Source organism: Heloderma suspectum, chromosome W (genome assembly GCF_057233095.1).
Source record: "Heloderma suspectum isolate Gila_16-S chromosome W, 16-S_ref, whole genome shotgun sequence".
Taxonomy (NCBI): domain Eukaryota; kingdom Metazoa; phylum Chordata; class Lepidosauria; order Squamata; family Helodermatidae; genus Heloderma; species Heloderma suspectum.
The window spans coordinates 58,659,878-58,676,542 of record NC_139475.1 but is presented as its reverse complement, the minus strand read 5'-3'; the positions used below and the strand labels follow the sequence as shown (position 1 = coordinate 58,676,542).

The 16,665-nt window shown below is 47.5% G+C and overlaps 1 protein-coding gene across 10 annotated transcripts in view; it reads right to left on the bottom strand.

Moving 5' to 3' along the window:
* LOC146334059 (transcription factor E2-alpha-like) overlaps positions 1-16,323 on the bottom strand; it is a 109,474-nt gene extending 93,151 nt beyond the window's left edge. For 2 of the 10 annotated variants that reach the window (XR_014786417.1, XM_084825101.1), the window contains exons 1-2: positions 15,746-16,321; positions 8,623-8,719 (exon numbers count right to left, since the gene is read on the bottom strand). Coding sequence is in view for 9 of the 10 variants with exons in the window: in XM_084825101.1 (XP_084681227.1) it covers positions 8,623-8,694 (72 nt within the window). In the remaining variant the exon portion in view is untranslated. Of the gene's footprint in view, positions 1-8,622; positions 8,720-15,745 lie in introns of all 10 variants that reach the window. The other 8 variants (XM_084825098.1, XM_084825100.1, XM_084825096.1 and 5 more) reach the window with 4 other exon arrangements.
* Between the last annotated feature and the right edge of the window lie 342 nt (positions 16,324-16,665).

Here is a 16,665-nt window from a genome sequence, read left to right as displayed (position 1 = left end):
CCGCCTCCTGCTACACACGTCATCATCGTCATCCTCCTCTCTCTCTCGCGCACGCACACACACGCACACACCCTGGAACTTAACGGAGCTGAAGAGCACCAAGCCTGGGGGCATCTGCATTGCCACACCCCTTCACAACCTCATCTAGGTTCCATTTCTTGGCACACTCCAGGATGATGGGAACTAGAGATGTGAAGTGTCAGGATGGAAACTGAGCCGATAGAACCCCAGAGCAGTTCTGATTCTGAGGAGGAACAGCAATCCGTGGGAGAGGAGCGCGCTCATCTCTCACAGGCACAGCAGCTGGCAGAGATGCCTTCTGCCAGCATTCCTGGGATAGATAGTGACCCTGGCAGCAAGAGAGTGCGGGAGGGGGGCTTGCTGGACGCTTGACGCAGGGAGCGACGAGCGATGGAGGGTGCAGAAAGGAGGCGTAGCGCCCATTTGGCGCGCAAGCAAAGGTCGCGTCCCGAGGACCCAAGGGAAAGAGGGAGGATCTCTCCCTAGCCCATAAGTTCAGGATCTTCCCGCGGTTCTCCTTCAAACGGGGACCAACTGCCTAACCTGGAGCATAGGCTACTCTGCTATCTTTCCCCAGTGCTGTTCCTTGCTTAGTTGCTGGTGATTAGCATCTGAAAGAGTCATTAAGTTGCAAAAGGATTAAAGCCTTGAAAAGAATCCTTTTGTCTGTGTCTTGAGTTGGCTACTGGAGTAGACTGTAAGAGGCAGCTAGGGCGCTCCTGACATGAAGGTTTGGAGGAATTAAATATTAAAAAATCACCTAGTTTTCCAAGACTCCCTGGGAAAAACTTTTTTTTTTTTACCCCCCCCCCCCCTGCATTTTTCCCTGGTGTTTTTCCAGGCTTTCACATCAATATGAGGAACTAATAAGTAACCAATTTAAAAAACAAACAAACTCCCACACAGTGTCAAATGCACAACCCTTGTTCCTAGCCTACATAATATCATGAAAATAATCCCACAGCTCAAACTCAAGAGAGTGACTTTCAATCAAAGTGAAACTTTGGGGGATGAGAACGAAGGAAGAGAGATAAAACTTCAAGCCAGTTCAAAAATATTTATGTGACACAAAATCAGAAAGGTTGAAACATCCACCATAGTTATGACACTGAAAACTCGTTTCACCTGCTGCTCAATGCGCGCTAACTGAAATGCTCCAACAGGGAAGCGTCCTCCAGAATACACTTACAACTTTTTGGTTTGTACTTAGCAGGAAGAATGGTGGGGAAAAATACAGTCCAGGCCAGAAATACTGGAACAAGGATAACTGTTTTGGCAGTTGGCCTCTGCACACCACCACATTGAAGTTGAAAGGAAACACGCCCAGATGGGAGCGAAGTCAGGACTTCCAGCTGTAATTCAAGGGGTTTGGCAAAAGTGGGGCACTAACCATTCGGGAAGGACAGCCAGTGGCACGCACACACCCCCATTGTTGGTGGCTCATAAGTAATGGAGCAAACCAACATCATTTCAAACTTAAGGGTCGCCTTTAATACCTGGATGAAAATCCTTTGCAGTCAATGGCTGCCTGAAGTCTGGAACCCATGGACGTGACCAAATGCTGCGTTTCCTCCCTCGAGATGCTTTGCCAGGCCTTCACTGCAGCTGCCTTCAGCTGCTGCATGTTTGTGGGTCTTTCGGCCCTCAGTCTTGTCTTCAGTAAGTGAGAAGCATGCTCTATTGGGTGGAGATCAGGTGACTGACTTGGCCATGGAAGAACATCCCACTTCTTTGCCTGGAGAAACTCTGGGGTAGCTTCTGCTGTATGTTTTGGGTCATTATCCATCTGCAATATGAAGCGGCGTCCTATCAGTGTGGCAGCATTCGGATGAATCTGAGCAGAAAGTATAGCCCTATACACTTCAGAATTCGTCCTGCGGCTTTGATCAGCAGTCAGGTCATCAACAAACACCAGTGACCCGGTTCCATTGGCAGCCATACGTGCCCAGGCCATAACACTGCCTCCACCATGGTTGACAGATGATGTGGTATGCTTTGGATCATGAGCTGTTCCTTTCCTTCTCCATACTTTTCTCTTCCCATCATTCTGGTACAAGGTAATCTTGGTCTCATCAGTCCAAAGGATCTTATTCCAGAACTGGGCAGGCTTTCTTAGGTGTTTGCTGGCAAAGGCTAATCTGGCCTGTCTGTTCTTGAGTGTTACCCGTGGTTTGCGCCTTGTTGTGAAGCCTCTGTATCCACATTCATAAAGCCGTCTCTTGACTGCAGATGTTGACAGTGACATGCCTGCCTCCGCGACAGCATTCTTGACCTGCCAAATGTTGTGAAAGGTTCCTCTTCACCATGAGCAGCGTTCTGTGCTCATCCGCTTTTGTTGTCTTCCGTGGTCTGCCAGGCCTGTTGCTGAGCTTGCCAGTTAATTCCTTCTTTTTCAGGATGTTCCACACTGTTGTGTTGGCCGCTCCCACTGTTTCTGCTCTCTCTCTGATGGGTTTATGTTGTTTCCTCGGCCTCATGATGGCCTCCTTCACTCGCATGGACACCTCTTTGGGCCTCATGTTGGGGGTTCCAGTGAACAGCCACCGAATGCAAATGTAACGCTCAGAACCCCCTCCAGGCCTTTCCTCTGCTCGATTGGCCATGGGGCACCCAGGAAACAGGCCACACCTGGCCATGCAGCTGCTTGCCAGCCATTCGCTCCATTACTTATGAGCACCAGCGATGGGGGCGTGTGCGTGCCACTGGCTGTCCTTCCTGAATGGTCAGTGCCCCACTTTTGCCAAACCCCTTGAATTACAGCTGGAAGTCCTGACCTTGCTCCCATCTGGGTGTGTTTGCTTTCAACTTCAATGTGGTGGCGTACAGATGCCAACCGCCAAAACAGTTATCCTTGTTCCAATATTTCTGGCCCTGACTGTACATATATGCCCGTGCGCACACACATGCCTGTATTTTCGCCTCCCTTTCTGTCCAACATCAGGAAGATTTCAAGACAGAAATACACACATAAACACATACACCACTGTGTCACAAATTAAACATGGTGTGTGTATTTAAAAAGTAGGGTTACAAAAATACAGATATCGATATCCATTTCAAACTAAGCAGTAATAGGAGTCTTAGGGTGCAATCCTATGCATATTTAGACAGAAAAAAAGTCCTACAACTCCCAGCATTGCTGGCTAGGGCAGGCTGGGAGTTGTAGGACCTTTTTCCTGTCTAAACATGCATAGGATTGCACCCTTAAAGGCCTTTTTATGCCAGCGACCTGTAAGATGCAAATTCCCAACTCCTCCCATTTTGCTATCCTGTGAGCTGCCAAGTGCAGCTCTCACTCTCTCCAATCTGCTTACAGCCATCATCTGGGCCTTCATAACCGTTAGAATGGTCTGGTTTTCAAGCCACTTATCCTTTGGGGCACTCTTTCCGTGCTGAAACTCCCTGCTGAAGAACCCCACAGCATCTCTCAGAAAACCGCCCTCCCGCTGCGAAGAATGATGGGTCATAATTGTAAAATGCACCTTCGGTTTAGAGGGCAAACTGTAGGACGACCATACTAGTACCCTGCTGGAATAGAGGCTAGCAGTTTCTGCCTGGGGTGCTTCACCAGTTTAGAGACACCTCACTGAACTGAATATGCCTCCAGTTGCAAAATAAGCTCTAGGAAGCCACCTAAAGCAAAGTCAGGCCATCGGCCCATACAGCCCAGTACTGTCCACACCAATAGGGGAGCACAACCCAGTGTCTGGAGTGAGCTGCATGCAGCCCTCCAAGGCCTTTACTGTACCCAAGAGGCCCTCACCCCACCACAGGGGAGACTGGTGGCTCCGATGTCGGTGGGCGATGAATCCTCTCCAGGTTTCCGTCAGAGCTCTAAAAGGAGCTATCCAAGATGCTCCACACATTGGATAGCTCCTTTAGCATTCTGACTGGTTTTGACTGAAACCTGGACTGGATTCACTGCCCCATTGACATCAGAGCCACCAGCCTCCCCTGCACCACCACCGCCAATCCTCCCTCCCCTCCATTTCCCCGCTGCCTGTACTCTCTGCTCCCTCCCGCAGAGATCCTCATGAAGATTGTTCTTCCCCCACCACTTCTAGCAGGGAGGAACAAGCCATTTGTGCTTGTGTGTGTGTGTGTGTGTGGGGGGGGAAGCATCTCTGTGCACAGGGATGCCCCTCACCCTTTATATGGAGGAGCTGAGATTTTGTGGAACTGGGACTGCCAAGAGGCTGGATGGCCACCTGGCAGGGATGCTGCAGCCACAGCCGCATCCTGCCCTGCAGAGACTGCATGGAACACGGGGGTTGCTCTAGATGACCTCTAAGATTCTGAGTGTCAGGATTCCCTTTTTGCCCTGCTGAGAACTCCAAAAGCCAAATCAAAACACAGACAAGAGGCTTTTATTTCCACGGCTTTAATCAATTTACTCTAATGAGGTATACAGATGCAAATTGCTAGTGACTCCCAGACTACGAAGGAAAAGCCCTCAAGAAGTTAAAAGGGAAGCTACAAAAGTTGACCACCGTTTGGGAAAAGGCGGCAAACTATCCTAACTTAAGGGGTGGGAGGGGAAGATCTCCCCCTCTCCTGTGACACCTCTAGACGCAGCTGTTGACACCGAGCCAGTCGGGCAGACCGTCTAAGCTCTGCCCTTGCCATCTCCCGCTTGTGTCTGTGTCTGCACCTGGCGTCTACGAGTTCAGGTTCTCCTGCCCCCACTTCCCCCTGTTCGTTATCTATCACAGGGATGTGAGAAGGGGCCCCCTCTCCGCCCGGCTGTGCCTCTGAAGCCCGGGAAAGTTCCTCCTCCACATTTAGCAGCTCTTCCTCAGAATCTGAACTGCTCTGCCACTCTATGTGCTCAGAGGCAACCCTGACACTGAGGGCATCGGCAGAGGCTCTTCTCGCCCGCCCATCGCAAACAGCACCTAAGCTAGTGAATACAAGGCAGAGGACCTTTGCAGTGGTGGCTCCAGAATCAGCTTCCATCAGGGGTTTATCAAGTAGGTCTTCAGGAAGACTCTGAAGATCCACTTGTTTTCACAGGCCTTTGGGTAGCCTGCAGGCTGCAGGGTTTATTGGCGATAGCCGTTTTTATAGATTTTTTTATTGCAAAATTTTTTATTGCTTTTTTATTGGATTTGTTTTGTGTGGTCTCGTATGGTTTTTATCATGCACACTGCCTTGGCCACCTTTCAGGGCAGAAGCCCTCCCGAGGCAGCTCACAGCAATAAAATACATCAAAACAGTTAAAACATTAAAAGCGGTAAAAAACACAAACACAATAAAATAGCAATAAATGCAACAATAAAAGCCGACAATAAAACTGACAAAAACAGCAACAACAGCAGTCATATCAAGAGAAGGCCAAGATAAAGCAATATGTTTTCAAGGCCTTCTTAAAAGCCTGCAGTGACGGAACATGGCAGACCTCTGATGGCAGCTTGTTCCATAGGCGCGGGGCCACTGCAGACAAGGCCCTGTCATGTGTGGTCACCCACCTGACCACTCTCACAAGTGGGCAAATGAAAAGGGCCTCTCTTTCTGATCTTAAAGTGCGGGTGGACTGGTATGGGAGAAGGCAGTCCTTCAAGTAACTTGGTCCCAAACCGTTTAAGGCTTTAAAGGTCAAAACCTGCACCTTTGTACCTCTTGATCATACAAATGGTCCATAGATGACCAGACCTGGGATGCTTTCATTCAAACCAAAGAGACAGTTCCCTTTCCAGCCATTGAAACGTGCCACAGATACCCAATATAGGTAGTAGACTTGGAAACAATGTGTATGGACTAGGCATTTTTGCCAACTTATAGGCTGTAATCCAAGTATGGTAGCAAGTTCAGAATTAACTGCATGACAGCCCAAAAGACATTCTAAGCTACTCTTGTTTTTGATTCCTCTTCTAATCATCCCAAAACTGCCTGTCTCATAATGTCCTTATACAAGCGTATAGTGCAGCCACACTTGGAATAGCGTGTGTAGAGTTCTCGTTGCGGCATCTCAAAAAGGATACTGTAGAGCTGGAAAAGGTGCAGAAAAGGGTAATCAAAATGATCAGGGGCTTGTGAAATTCTCCTATAAGGAGAGATTACAACGTTTGGGGCTTTTACTTTAGGAAAAAAAGGTGAGTTATACACACGATAGCGGTGCATAAAATTATGCATGGGGTGGGGAAAATGGAGAGGGAAAAGTTTTTCTCCCTCCCTCTTTCCTAATACTAGAACTCAGTGGGGTCATCCAATGAAGCTGAATGGTGAAAGATCAAGGACAACCCCAAAGACGTGCTTTAACCATGTGCTGTGTGAAGAAGCACATTACCCTATGTAACTCACTGCCGCCAGATGTGGTGGTCACCACTAGATTTGATGGCTTTTAAAAGGAGAAATTAGATAAAGTCATGGAGAAGGAGAAGTGCATGAATGGCTATTAGTTATGATGGCTCTATGGAACCTCCATGTTCAGAGGAGGTCTACCTCTGAGAACCAGCTGCTGGGTAACGATGACAGCAGAGGGTGCTTGCCTTCATGCGGGTTTCCCAGAGGTATCTGGTTGGCTACTGTGGGGAAAAAGGATGCTGGGCTACATAACCCTTTGGTCTGATCCAGCTGGGGCTGATGGGTAGTCCAAAACAACCAGAGGCCACCAAGTTAGGTCAAGCTGATGCTATCCAAATCGGAGGGTGCCAGACCCCCGTGCCACACCACTGGAGCAGGCACCTGTCTCATACACCTGCCAGGCAGGTGATGGTCCCACCTTTCACTTTCGACCACTGTGTAAACATTCTGAAGATAACAGCCTCTGGGTCATTTCCCCTGCAGTAATTCTAGGCAATGTAAGCAGGTTACCCTTTAACAAACAAACAAAAAATCTTTCAGTATGCCAGGGGATGGAAAAATTAGTCATTAGAAAGCCCCTGAAAACATACAACACTAGCTTAAAATTATCAGAAGAACCAAATGGATTTGTGAACACATGAACAAAAAACTGTCATAAGAATAAAAGACAGCTGACCCACTGGCTTAGGTTAAAACATTTTCCAGGCCATGTGGAAGAACTGCCCTAGCAATGCACAGAGTACCTGCGGACTACAATGCCCATGATGCAGTGCATCCTGGGCAAAGATATCCATGGCCTGTACAGGACACTGAAAAACAGATAGCACAGTAGCATGACAGGAACAGGCCTGAAAGGAGCAGAAGGCACACAGCTGATCCCCCTCCCAGCACCACCAAAATTGGTGGTGGTGGGGAATTGTGCATGACGTATAGAATTCAGAGATATTATGCCATCCGGGGGGGGGGGGAGGGGGGCATCCTGCTGAGCTTAGGTGACTCCTGCCTGCTCGGGATAGAGGTGAACAAGAAAGAGAGAGGATCACACTGCGGTTATCTCTATTCACGATGTGGTGACTCATTCTCTGCCTCCTTCCAGCGAGCCTCCTTATCTTAAAAAGCTGAGACCGTGCCCCCCTCAAAGTTCAGCCCGGATGACACAACTTTCCTTTGGCCAATTTCCTCCACAAAGTACAAGTTTGCTTTTTTTCGTAAAATAAAACCAGCAGACGATGCTGTGCACAAACGTTTTAAAAATCTCACCCCATGCCTCAAACGTGGGGTGATAAAATGTCCAATAAAATATTCTATGATCTTGACAATCTAGGAAAGAGGAGGGGCAGGGCGTTCAATTATTTTTCTCTGCAGCGGCATTTCATCTATATGGCACTGAAAATGCTACCAGAATGTCTTGTAATAAAGGAAGAGGTGATGCACCCCAGACAACTGTAAGTTTATCCCGCAATTCAGGAGAAGGGAATGAGGGCCCAAAAGATGCAGACAGTTCAGAACCTCATGCACACTCTGACATGAAACTTTGAATTCTTGTTCACATGCACACAAACCCCATACACCTGCAACAAAGGCCATGGATCTGCACATGAGCAGGAAGAAGTATGAAATAATGCCTGTGCACGTGTGTGCGCAAATTCCCCGTGCATCAGCACCAGCACATCCATAATAAAACTGCCTGGCTCAATGGAGGTTCAAAGGAGAGAAGGTTCCAGAGTGGGGGGGGACAATCCTCATGCTCTAAAATAGCAGTAAGCCTCAAGGAATTAAGTGGGTCTTACTCCCAAGTAAACCCAAATTAACATGTTAAGGGGTGGCTAGAAAATGGCTAAGGGCAGTGCATCGCAGGGGGAGAAAAAACAGAATGAACTATTATCGTTCTAGGTTTTGCATTTTGGAGGGTAAACCCCACACTGTTATCTGTCTTACGGCAAAGGCCTCTTTTTAAAGAACAGTGGTGGAGAGCATCAGAGCCATCACCCGTTTCTCTCTCTTCCCTCCGCCCCCGCCACCAGCCATCTCTTAAGTCTTCACAACAAGGAGACCTTACCAATTACTGGTTCCCCTTGATACTCCCAGCAACAGAGAACAAACAAGCTGGAGCATGCCATGGCTTCCTGCCTGTTTAACCTCACGCATGGGCTTCCTGAACCCCCTCCAACCCAGGGAACGCTGGGAACAAGATGGAGCTGCAGTTCATGTAAAGATCTCCCCCGCACCCCCAATCTGTGTGCGCGCACATGCGCTACCACAGGCCCCCACAGAAAAAGAAAAAGGCATCTCACTTACCATACTGAAATCCAGCAGGTCACTCAGCTCTTTGTCTGTTCCTGCCGCAGCCATTCTCTGTTGCTGGTTCATATTCCCACCGATTCAAATGTCCGTCCTTTTAGGAATGGGGAAGCGGGGGGGGGGGGGGGGGGAGCAGGGAAGCAGATGGCAGGAGAGGAGGCAGAGGGGGGAGGGGCAGGAAGAGAAAGAGAGGTATTTAAATGGAGTTACAAAGCCACCAATAAATAAATATGTACAATTTGCAAACCCTTCCCAGAATTATAACCCCCTCTCAAGAAGAAATTTGCCAGCCAGCAACAAGTGAATTATTGAACACACAGACATACGTGTATGTGTGTGTGCACACGCATGCACGCACACATGTTTTTTTCCCTCCTGTTGACAATTTCTTGATTTTAGAGTCGGCCTGCTGTGACTAACAGAAAATTCGCTGGAGGTGGCAGTGGCAAGCGGGGGGGGGGGGGGGAGAGAACCTGAAATAAAAAGGTAGAGGCCACTTCTGTTCCTGGACTACCTGTTGCTCCACATGCTGCTCTTAAATAAAATTTGAAAATGGTGAGCCTGCCCAACCTAAGTGAGTGCATTAAAAACGCACACACCACCATTCAATCTCCTACCCTTTGCTGTGGACTTTAAGCTCACCAAAAGTAATTTGACACCCAGTACAGATTAACTATCAATCTACTAGTCCATATGGAGTCACAGTACTTCTTAGGGTGGGAGAAACAAGGGAGCCTGTGACACTACACACCAACAGGACAATTCTTCTGCAAAACCAGAAAGGAGAGTAGCATTTCTTCCCTGCCCCCTACAACCCCCCCCCCCCACAAAAACAAGTAGGTGTAAATATCTAAATAAAATCCTATTTCTGCCCCCCAAAACCAGTAAGATCCCTACTCCAAAAACAGTCAGTTTGCCTAAGGCTGCAACCTTATATGCTTACTGTAAGGCTTACCCAAGAGTAAGCCACATTGAGCTCAATGGGACCTACTTCTGAGTAGACATGCATAGGACTGGAATGTAAATCCAGCTGAAGTGAAAGTTTGCAATGAACTAAAAAAATTCAATCCACCAGTATCCACACAAAGGGACTTTAGTGCAACAAACTCACTCTAGAACAGAGCCAAAAAGGAAAATATTAAGATGGGTCACAACGAAAAACTTCCCTGAAGTTCACTGTGACCAACCACACCAAAGGCTTCATTTGCTCACATCCAGCCTTTGCCAGGCCTCATCAAAAACAGGGATTGCAACCTTTCTAGGGTAGGGAACCCATCTTGACTTCCTTATGTTCCACCTGCAACTTGCCACACCAACATCCATCATATCGCACACCAGTTATCCTCCAGAAGGGATGAACTACAGCTCCCATCATCCACAGCATGCTGGCTGGTGGTGAGTCCCACACACTTCTGGAGGGCTGGGGAAGGCACATGTACACTATTTATTTTATTTATTTATTTCATTTCTATACCGCCCAATAGGCGAAGCTCTCTGGGCAGTTCACAAAAATTTAAACCACAAGGTACACCACTAACAGCCAATGTAACGAAGCAGGTGGAGTGGCTGACTTAGACCAGGGAGAGCTGAGTTCAAATTATTACATTTCATGTCCCACCCTTCTTCCCAACAGCTCAGATCAGCACAAGAGAGGAACAAATGGGGGAGACAGACCACAACAACCCTGCGAGGTAGGTTAGGCTGAGAGATAATGACTTGCCCAGGGTCACCCAGTGAGTTTCATGGCCAAGCAGGGCTATGAACCCAGGTTTCCCCAGTATAGTCCAATACACAAATCACTACAACACACCGCTCACTGCGGAATCTCATTGCTCTCTCTCAGCCTAACCTACATCACAGGGTTGTTGGGAAGATAACCCAACCTTAAAGAAGAGATAGGATAAAAATGTATTAACATTTTTAGTGTGGTTTGACAGGTGATGTTTTATTATTGTTTGGATTTTATTGCTTGTACGCCGTTCTGAAGGCCTTAGTCTAAAAGCAGCCTAATAAATAAATAATAATTGGAACAGCAGGGGAGAGATGACCACATGCGCTTCCTCGGTGATCTTTGGAGAAAGGGCAAGAAAAAACATAATAACTAAAACCAAATTATATGTTACTAATAATGTGGACAACGCGGCCAAAAGTTAAACAGTTTTAAAGTCCTATTGCTTGAACTCTCAATTTTTGCCCAGATCATGCCCAGAATTTGGGGGGGCAGGGTGGGGGGGGCGGTATAAGACTATGGAAGTAAGTATTTCCAATGCATATACTTACTTCATATCAAACATATCATCTCAATCCTATACACCCTTACCTGGGAGTAAGTCTTGTTGAACTCAGTGGAACTTACTTCTGAGTAGGCATGACTAGGATTCTGAGTAAACAGGTTGCAATCCTACTTACAAGGGAGTAAACCCTATTGAGCTCAACCAGACTTCAGTCTTATTAAAGGTGCTTCGGTTTATACTCCAGGTCGCTTTGCCAAAAACACAAGCACGCTCCCCAAACATTGGTGTATTGCAGCCTGGTGTACTTCCAGATGTGCTGGCTACAACTCACCACCACCACCCAGCCAGCAGGGCCATGGGGAGGCTGACTTAGACAACCATTTAAAAAAAAGAGAGAGAGAGAGAGAGAGAGAAAAGAGAGGATTAGAAAAGGTCAAGGAGATGTTTCTCAGTAGCTGCACGGACTCTCGAAGTACCAGAGGTGGCAGGTACTCATTTAATCCATCCAAACCTTTGCAGATGCCTTTGGGTCTCATTGTTCCAGAATGAGACAGACTAGAGGATGGCCAATGAGCTATTATCCCTCATTCCCGGGGGCTAGTTAATTGCTGCTAGTGAAAGGCACTCTGTACATGCTACGTACCATACCTTGTTTGATGATCACAGGAAACCTGGCTCAAAACCCAGAGGATTAGGGCAGTGGGGCTGATCCCCAGAAATCTTAAAGAAATGGCACCCACCCCCACCACACCCATCCTACGATACACCAAAGAACGCCAGGCATTTGATAGCTGGCAATTTTTATTGCACTCCTCCCTAAATGAGTAACTAAATGGCTCTGAAGACATTTTCTCATAGTCTTCCTCTGTTACCGGTTTACAAGTTGCTAGTCCACATTAACTAGCTATTAGGGTGGCATGGAAGGAGACTGTAACAATGGAATCCTATGCATGTTTCCGTGGCAAGAAGTTCAATTGCGTCAAATGGGACTTACCTCCCTAGTAAGCACATTTAGGATAGCGGTCCGAAACCTCTAATTAAGATGCAGACTTGTATAGGCATAAGCACCATTGAACACTGCTGGGCTTACTTCTGAGTAAACATACACAGGACTTTGCAGTAATGGCAGCTCAGCCCAGTCTGCAATTACATTTTTTTTTAACATACTCATTGTCTTCTACATAAAAAGTTAGAGAGGGTGGAGGCTGTGGTGGTGCATGTGTGCTAGTTAATGTCAGTGGAACATCTGGCTTCCCCCCCTTTTTTTTCTTTCTTTTTTTTTTACAATTTTACAGTGGCCTTGTCCCAGAAGTCCCTCTGAAAAGGTGCAAGCATTTTTTTTAAAAAGAGAGAGAACCAAATTTGGGGATGGAATATTTGGGAGATGGGGAGCCTGCACCCCTAGGCTTCCTGTCATGTACCCAATTTACCTCCCATCTTATTTGCATATGATTTGTTAGCGGGGGTGGGGGGAGAGAAATATATATATCCTGTCCCCAACTCAATGGGTCAGGACACAGGCATGAGGGTTGTACTAAAACAGTATCTTCCCAATGCACAGACAAAACTTGATAAGGTATCAATATTTTTGCTGGGGGGGAAGTTCGCCATGAGCACACACATTGCTATCACCACTTGCATGAATTACAGAGGGCTCAAAAGGAGAAAAAGGATGGGGGTGGGAGAGAGATCAAAGATATTTTGGGATTACCAGGTGATTTAAGAATTTTTAAAAAATTAATATAAGGCCTTCCAGGATGCTGCAGGGGGGGGGGAGAAGGGGGAAGAAGCATCTATTGAAGTGGAATTAACTCCCCCACACATACACATAAACACTTTTCTGTCAAGTGGCAAAAGATCCATTTCCCAGAGCCAGTAACGTGAGGGACTCCCCTACCCCCCACCTCCACAAAGCTAGGAGGCAGGCAGGCATTAAATCCTCTGTTGGATGGGCGTGCTCCTGTCTGCCTCTCTCTCACACTCTCACTCACACACAAATTTAAGATGGGTGAAATGCATGTAAGGCCTTATTCTGCCCCCTGCCATCCAGCCAAAAATAAGATTAAAATATTTTTCTCAAACACAATGCAAAGCGGTTGTTAATGGACATTCTGCCTTCTTTCACCTGCCCACACCCCAACTCCAACCATTCCCACCACACCCCCTATGCACTTCACCCTGACTCATTTGGGGCTCCTTATGGCAAAGCTGAAAGAGTTTATTACTGCAGGACAAAGACTTCCAGCCAGCTTGTGTGAACCCTCCCCACTTCCCCACCATGGCTCTCCTCCTCTCCCCCCCCCCCCGTAAAAAAAATCCAGACAGGGCCACCAATACATCTTAGAGGTCTTCTGCTTTCTAAGTATTCAACCAATGCAATTTTCTCACACACACACACACACACACACACACCCCCCAAAAGGTGGGGTGGTAGGAAGAGAGAGAGAGGAAGAAATCCAACACAAAGAAGTGTGTATGGGGGGAGGTTCTGCCTGGTGTACCAAGAATAAAAGTTTGTAATACATACAAGATTTCCAGCAGCAGCAGCTCACGCTCTCTCTCTCTCTCTCTCTCTCTCTGTCTCATCTATATCACGTTAAGTCTAGTGTTTTTCTGGTTTAATGAAGGAGAAAGAAACTCTGCCTCCAGATACTGGAAGTCTGGGGCTAACCCTTTTAAACAAGTCTTCCCCTATTATTAATTATTATTTCCTCCTCCCCACCACCCCACACAGCTTTTTACTACTAGGAGAAATCCACATTACATCCCCACCACCAAAAAAGATTGGTTTAATTCAAACAGACAAGGCATCTTTTATATGTGAGCAGCTGCTGCCTGGGGCCTCATTCCCTCCATGCACCCCCACCCCATTGCAAGAAGATAGAGACTTAAATTTGCAAAGAGGGAACCTTGGGGTTCATATCTGCAGTGATGGAAGCTGGAGTGTCTACACAAATTGCAACTGACACAACAGAATCCACATACACAGCACCACCAAATCTGAAAAATTAATACTATGTACACATGACTGGTGTGCACACACCTACACAGAAATACATTTCCCCACACTTAATATATACCTAAAGAAACAGTTAACTGTACAATACCCCATCTGGATGTGTATGTATGAGATATATACACATAACACGTAACACAATAAGTTTTGTTGTTGTGGCTTTCAAGACCCAGGACACTGTTATACACAGAAAAAAAAGAGTGATTACAAATTTGCACATAGAACCTATGGCTATCCATCATCTCCTTCCAAAACAGAGTAAGAGTGTTGGTGCAATTCAGTTTGAACACAACAGCATAAGCACACCAAACCAATCTGAGCCAGGTTTACCCCTACCCCTCTTAGCAGTCAATTTTGCACTCATGTGTATACACTAAACCATCACGGAGAACCCATGCAGTGGAGTAACCAACGACTGAAGAGTTCACACAAGGGAGTCCTGAAGATCTACATTATTACACTTAAGCCCAAATGTATTTTAAACATAGGCCCAGGAAACTATCACATCAACTTCCCAAACAATTTGTTCAAAAGTGATGACCAGTGGTACCTCCTGAATATGGTTATGGTGCAAAGGAAACTATAGGACTAGAAGAGGTGACATTTAAATATATGCATCCCATAATTTTGCCCATCATCCCAACTGTAAATCTCCCCCCCCCCCATGCATGAAGTGTAACAATTAGGTTCTGAAGAGATAGGTTTTTTTGGGGGGGGGGTCAAATATGTGGTGGAAATAGGAATATAAAATGTGGAGGGGAGAGGCTGGTTTGAGGCTTGTGTACCCCCAATCTGTCTAGGAAAGGCTGGATGGGGGGTCTTAAATGGAAAAGAATATCTGTCCATGTGGTAGAGGCCTATCCAAAATGGTCTGTTCCCATTTTAGATATTTCTAACTTTATTTGCTGGATTTTTCAGAGGTGTGGGGAAATAGGAGTAGCCAGAAATCATGGGGCATAGTGGGGACGATACAAATCTGGGATTTAAAAGGGAGATTATGATGTAACCATGTAACATCAAACTCATAGGAGCTTTCCTCTCACCCCATCTGTGTGTGTGGTGTGTGTCTGAAGAAATAGTGTTCAAACTCTTTTGAAACAGATCAGTCCAGATCAAAATCACTCACAAAAGCAACTCCTGGGTCGTCCCCTGCCCCAATCAGTCATCTGTCCCTTCAGACATGGAAACTAAAACAAAATAGTTTGTAGCCAGAGAACCCACAAAAAAAAGTTCCAAAGTAAAGTGTGTGTGTAATGTGGATTCCCCCCCCCCCTTTAAAAATACCTACTGGAATTCAAAGCCTCATCCTGCACTGCCTGCAGGGAAATTAACACATCACCCCACCCCCACCCTGTAGACGGAGTCTCCTCTTACTACAATAAACTGCACATGGCAGGAAAATGGGGGTGAGAGCTGAGACTGTCTTCTCTGCCTAGACCCCGCCCCCTAAGCTGAGCTTCCCAACAATTGTAGAGAAAGCTCCTTGTCTCTCCTCCCACCCCAAAATAAGGAGGAGGTGGAAAGGTGACCAGGAGACCCGCTGTCGAACCTCCCCCGTTCTGGTTTCCACTAACTTCCCGCCCCATGAAGTTTAATACCACATCCGGGCAGGGAGAGAAAGAAAGGACGACAAAGGAGGGGGGAGGAATAAGAAACACATCTAGCTAAAATAATATAAAATATGAACCGTAAATCCTGAGTTAGGTAGGGAGCTAAGAAAAGTACCAAAGAGAAGTCCAAGTTAGTTCCACAGGGGAGGAGTCAGACCTAAGTCGGATCTGCCCCCTCCAAGAAGAAAATAATTCCGTGGAGGAGGAGTCAAAAAATGACCCCCCTCCCATTAAAAGCAGGAGCCCCGCCCCAAGCTTACCTGCCCAGCTGTGTGTGTGTGTGTGTGTGTGTGTGTGTGTGTCACATCCACAAGTAGGGTTGGAGATTCCCGGGGCGTAGCCGGGGTGGGCGCCCCGGTCCCCCCTCCTGCCTTCCTATTGTTCTCTTGGCGGCGGCGGCGGCGGCGGCTGCTATAGCGAAGGCGGCAACGGAGGCTTTTGACAATGTTAAGGCGAACGGAAATGGTTTACAGTGTAGCGAACGCGGGGAAGGGGGCACTCCCCCGAACGTTCGACCCGCGCGCGCCTCTCCCGGCGTTCGATCGGATGTTTTGCCCTTTGATGTGGCGTCCTCAACGTTCCATCCGCTCTTGGGAAGTAAAAGTGCTCCTGTTCCCGCGGCTCCGGGCCCCGCTTAGCGCTTGCTTCGCTGGCTCATGGTAGCTGAGCGTCTCCCTCTCTCTCTGGGTTTTCTTTCCTCCCCCCACCCCGGCTCGCTGGGGCAGGCGGACGGGCGCCCCCTTCTTCTTCTTCTCGATTTCACACATACACACATACGCATCAAGGCCTGCCCTCCTCCTCCGCGTATCCTTCCGCCGCAGCAGCCACCATCGCTACCAGCTGCACAAGCCCAAAAGGATGGGGGGAGGAAAGAAGGAGGAGAGGACGGGTGGTTCTGCCCACGAGGTTCCTTCGCTCTCTCTCCCCCCCCCCCCCCCCAATATTTGGGATGGGAGAGGTGGGAAAGAGAAGTCTGGATTTTCCTCCTCCAAAAAGGAATTTCCAAAAGCTGGTGATCTGAAACAGGCAGCGCTGTCTCTCCCCCCCCCCAATATTTGGGGATGTTGGAAGAGAAAAGGTAGCGATGGCTAAATGGCTGCCCTTACAGTTTTACAAGGGATCAAGAAACAAGGACCGTTCGCCTACCTTACAACCCGCCTTCCCAAATGCGGAAGCTTCT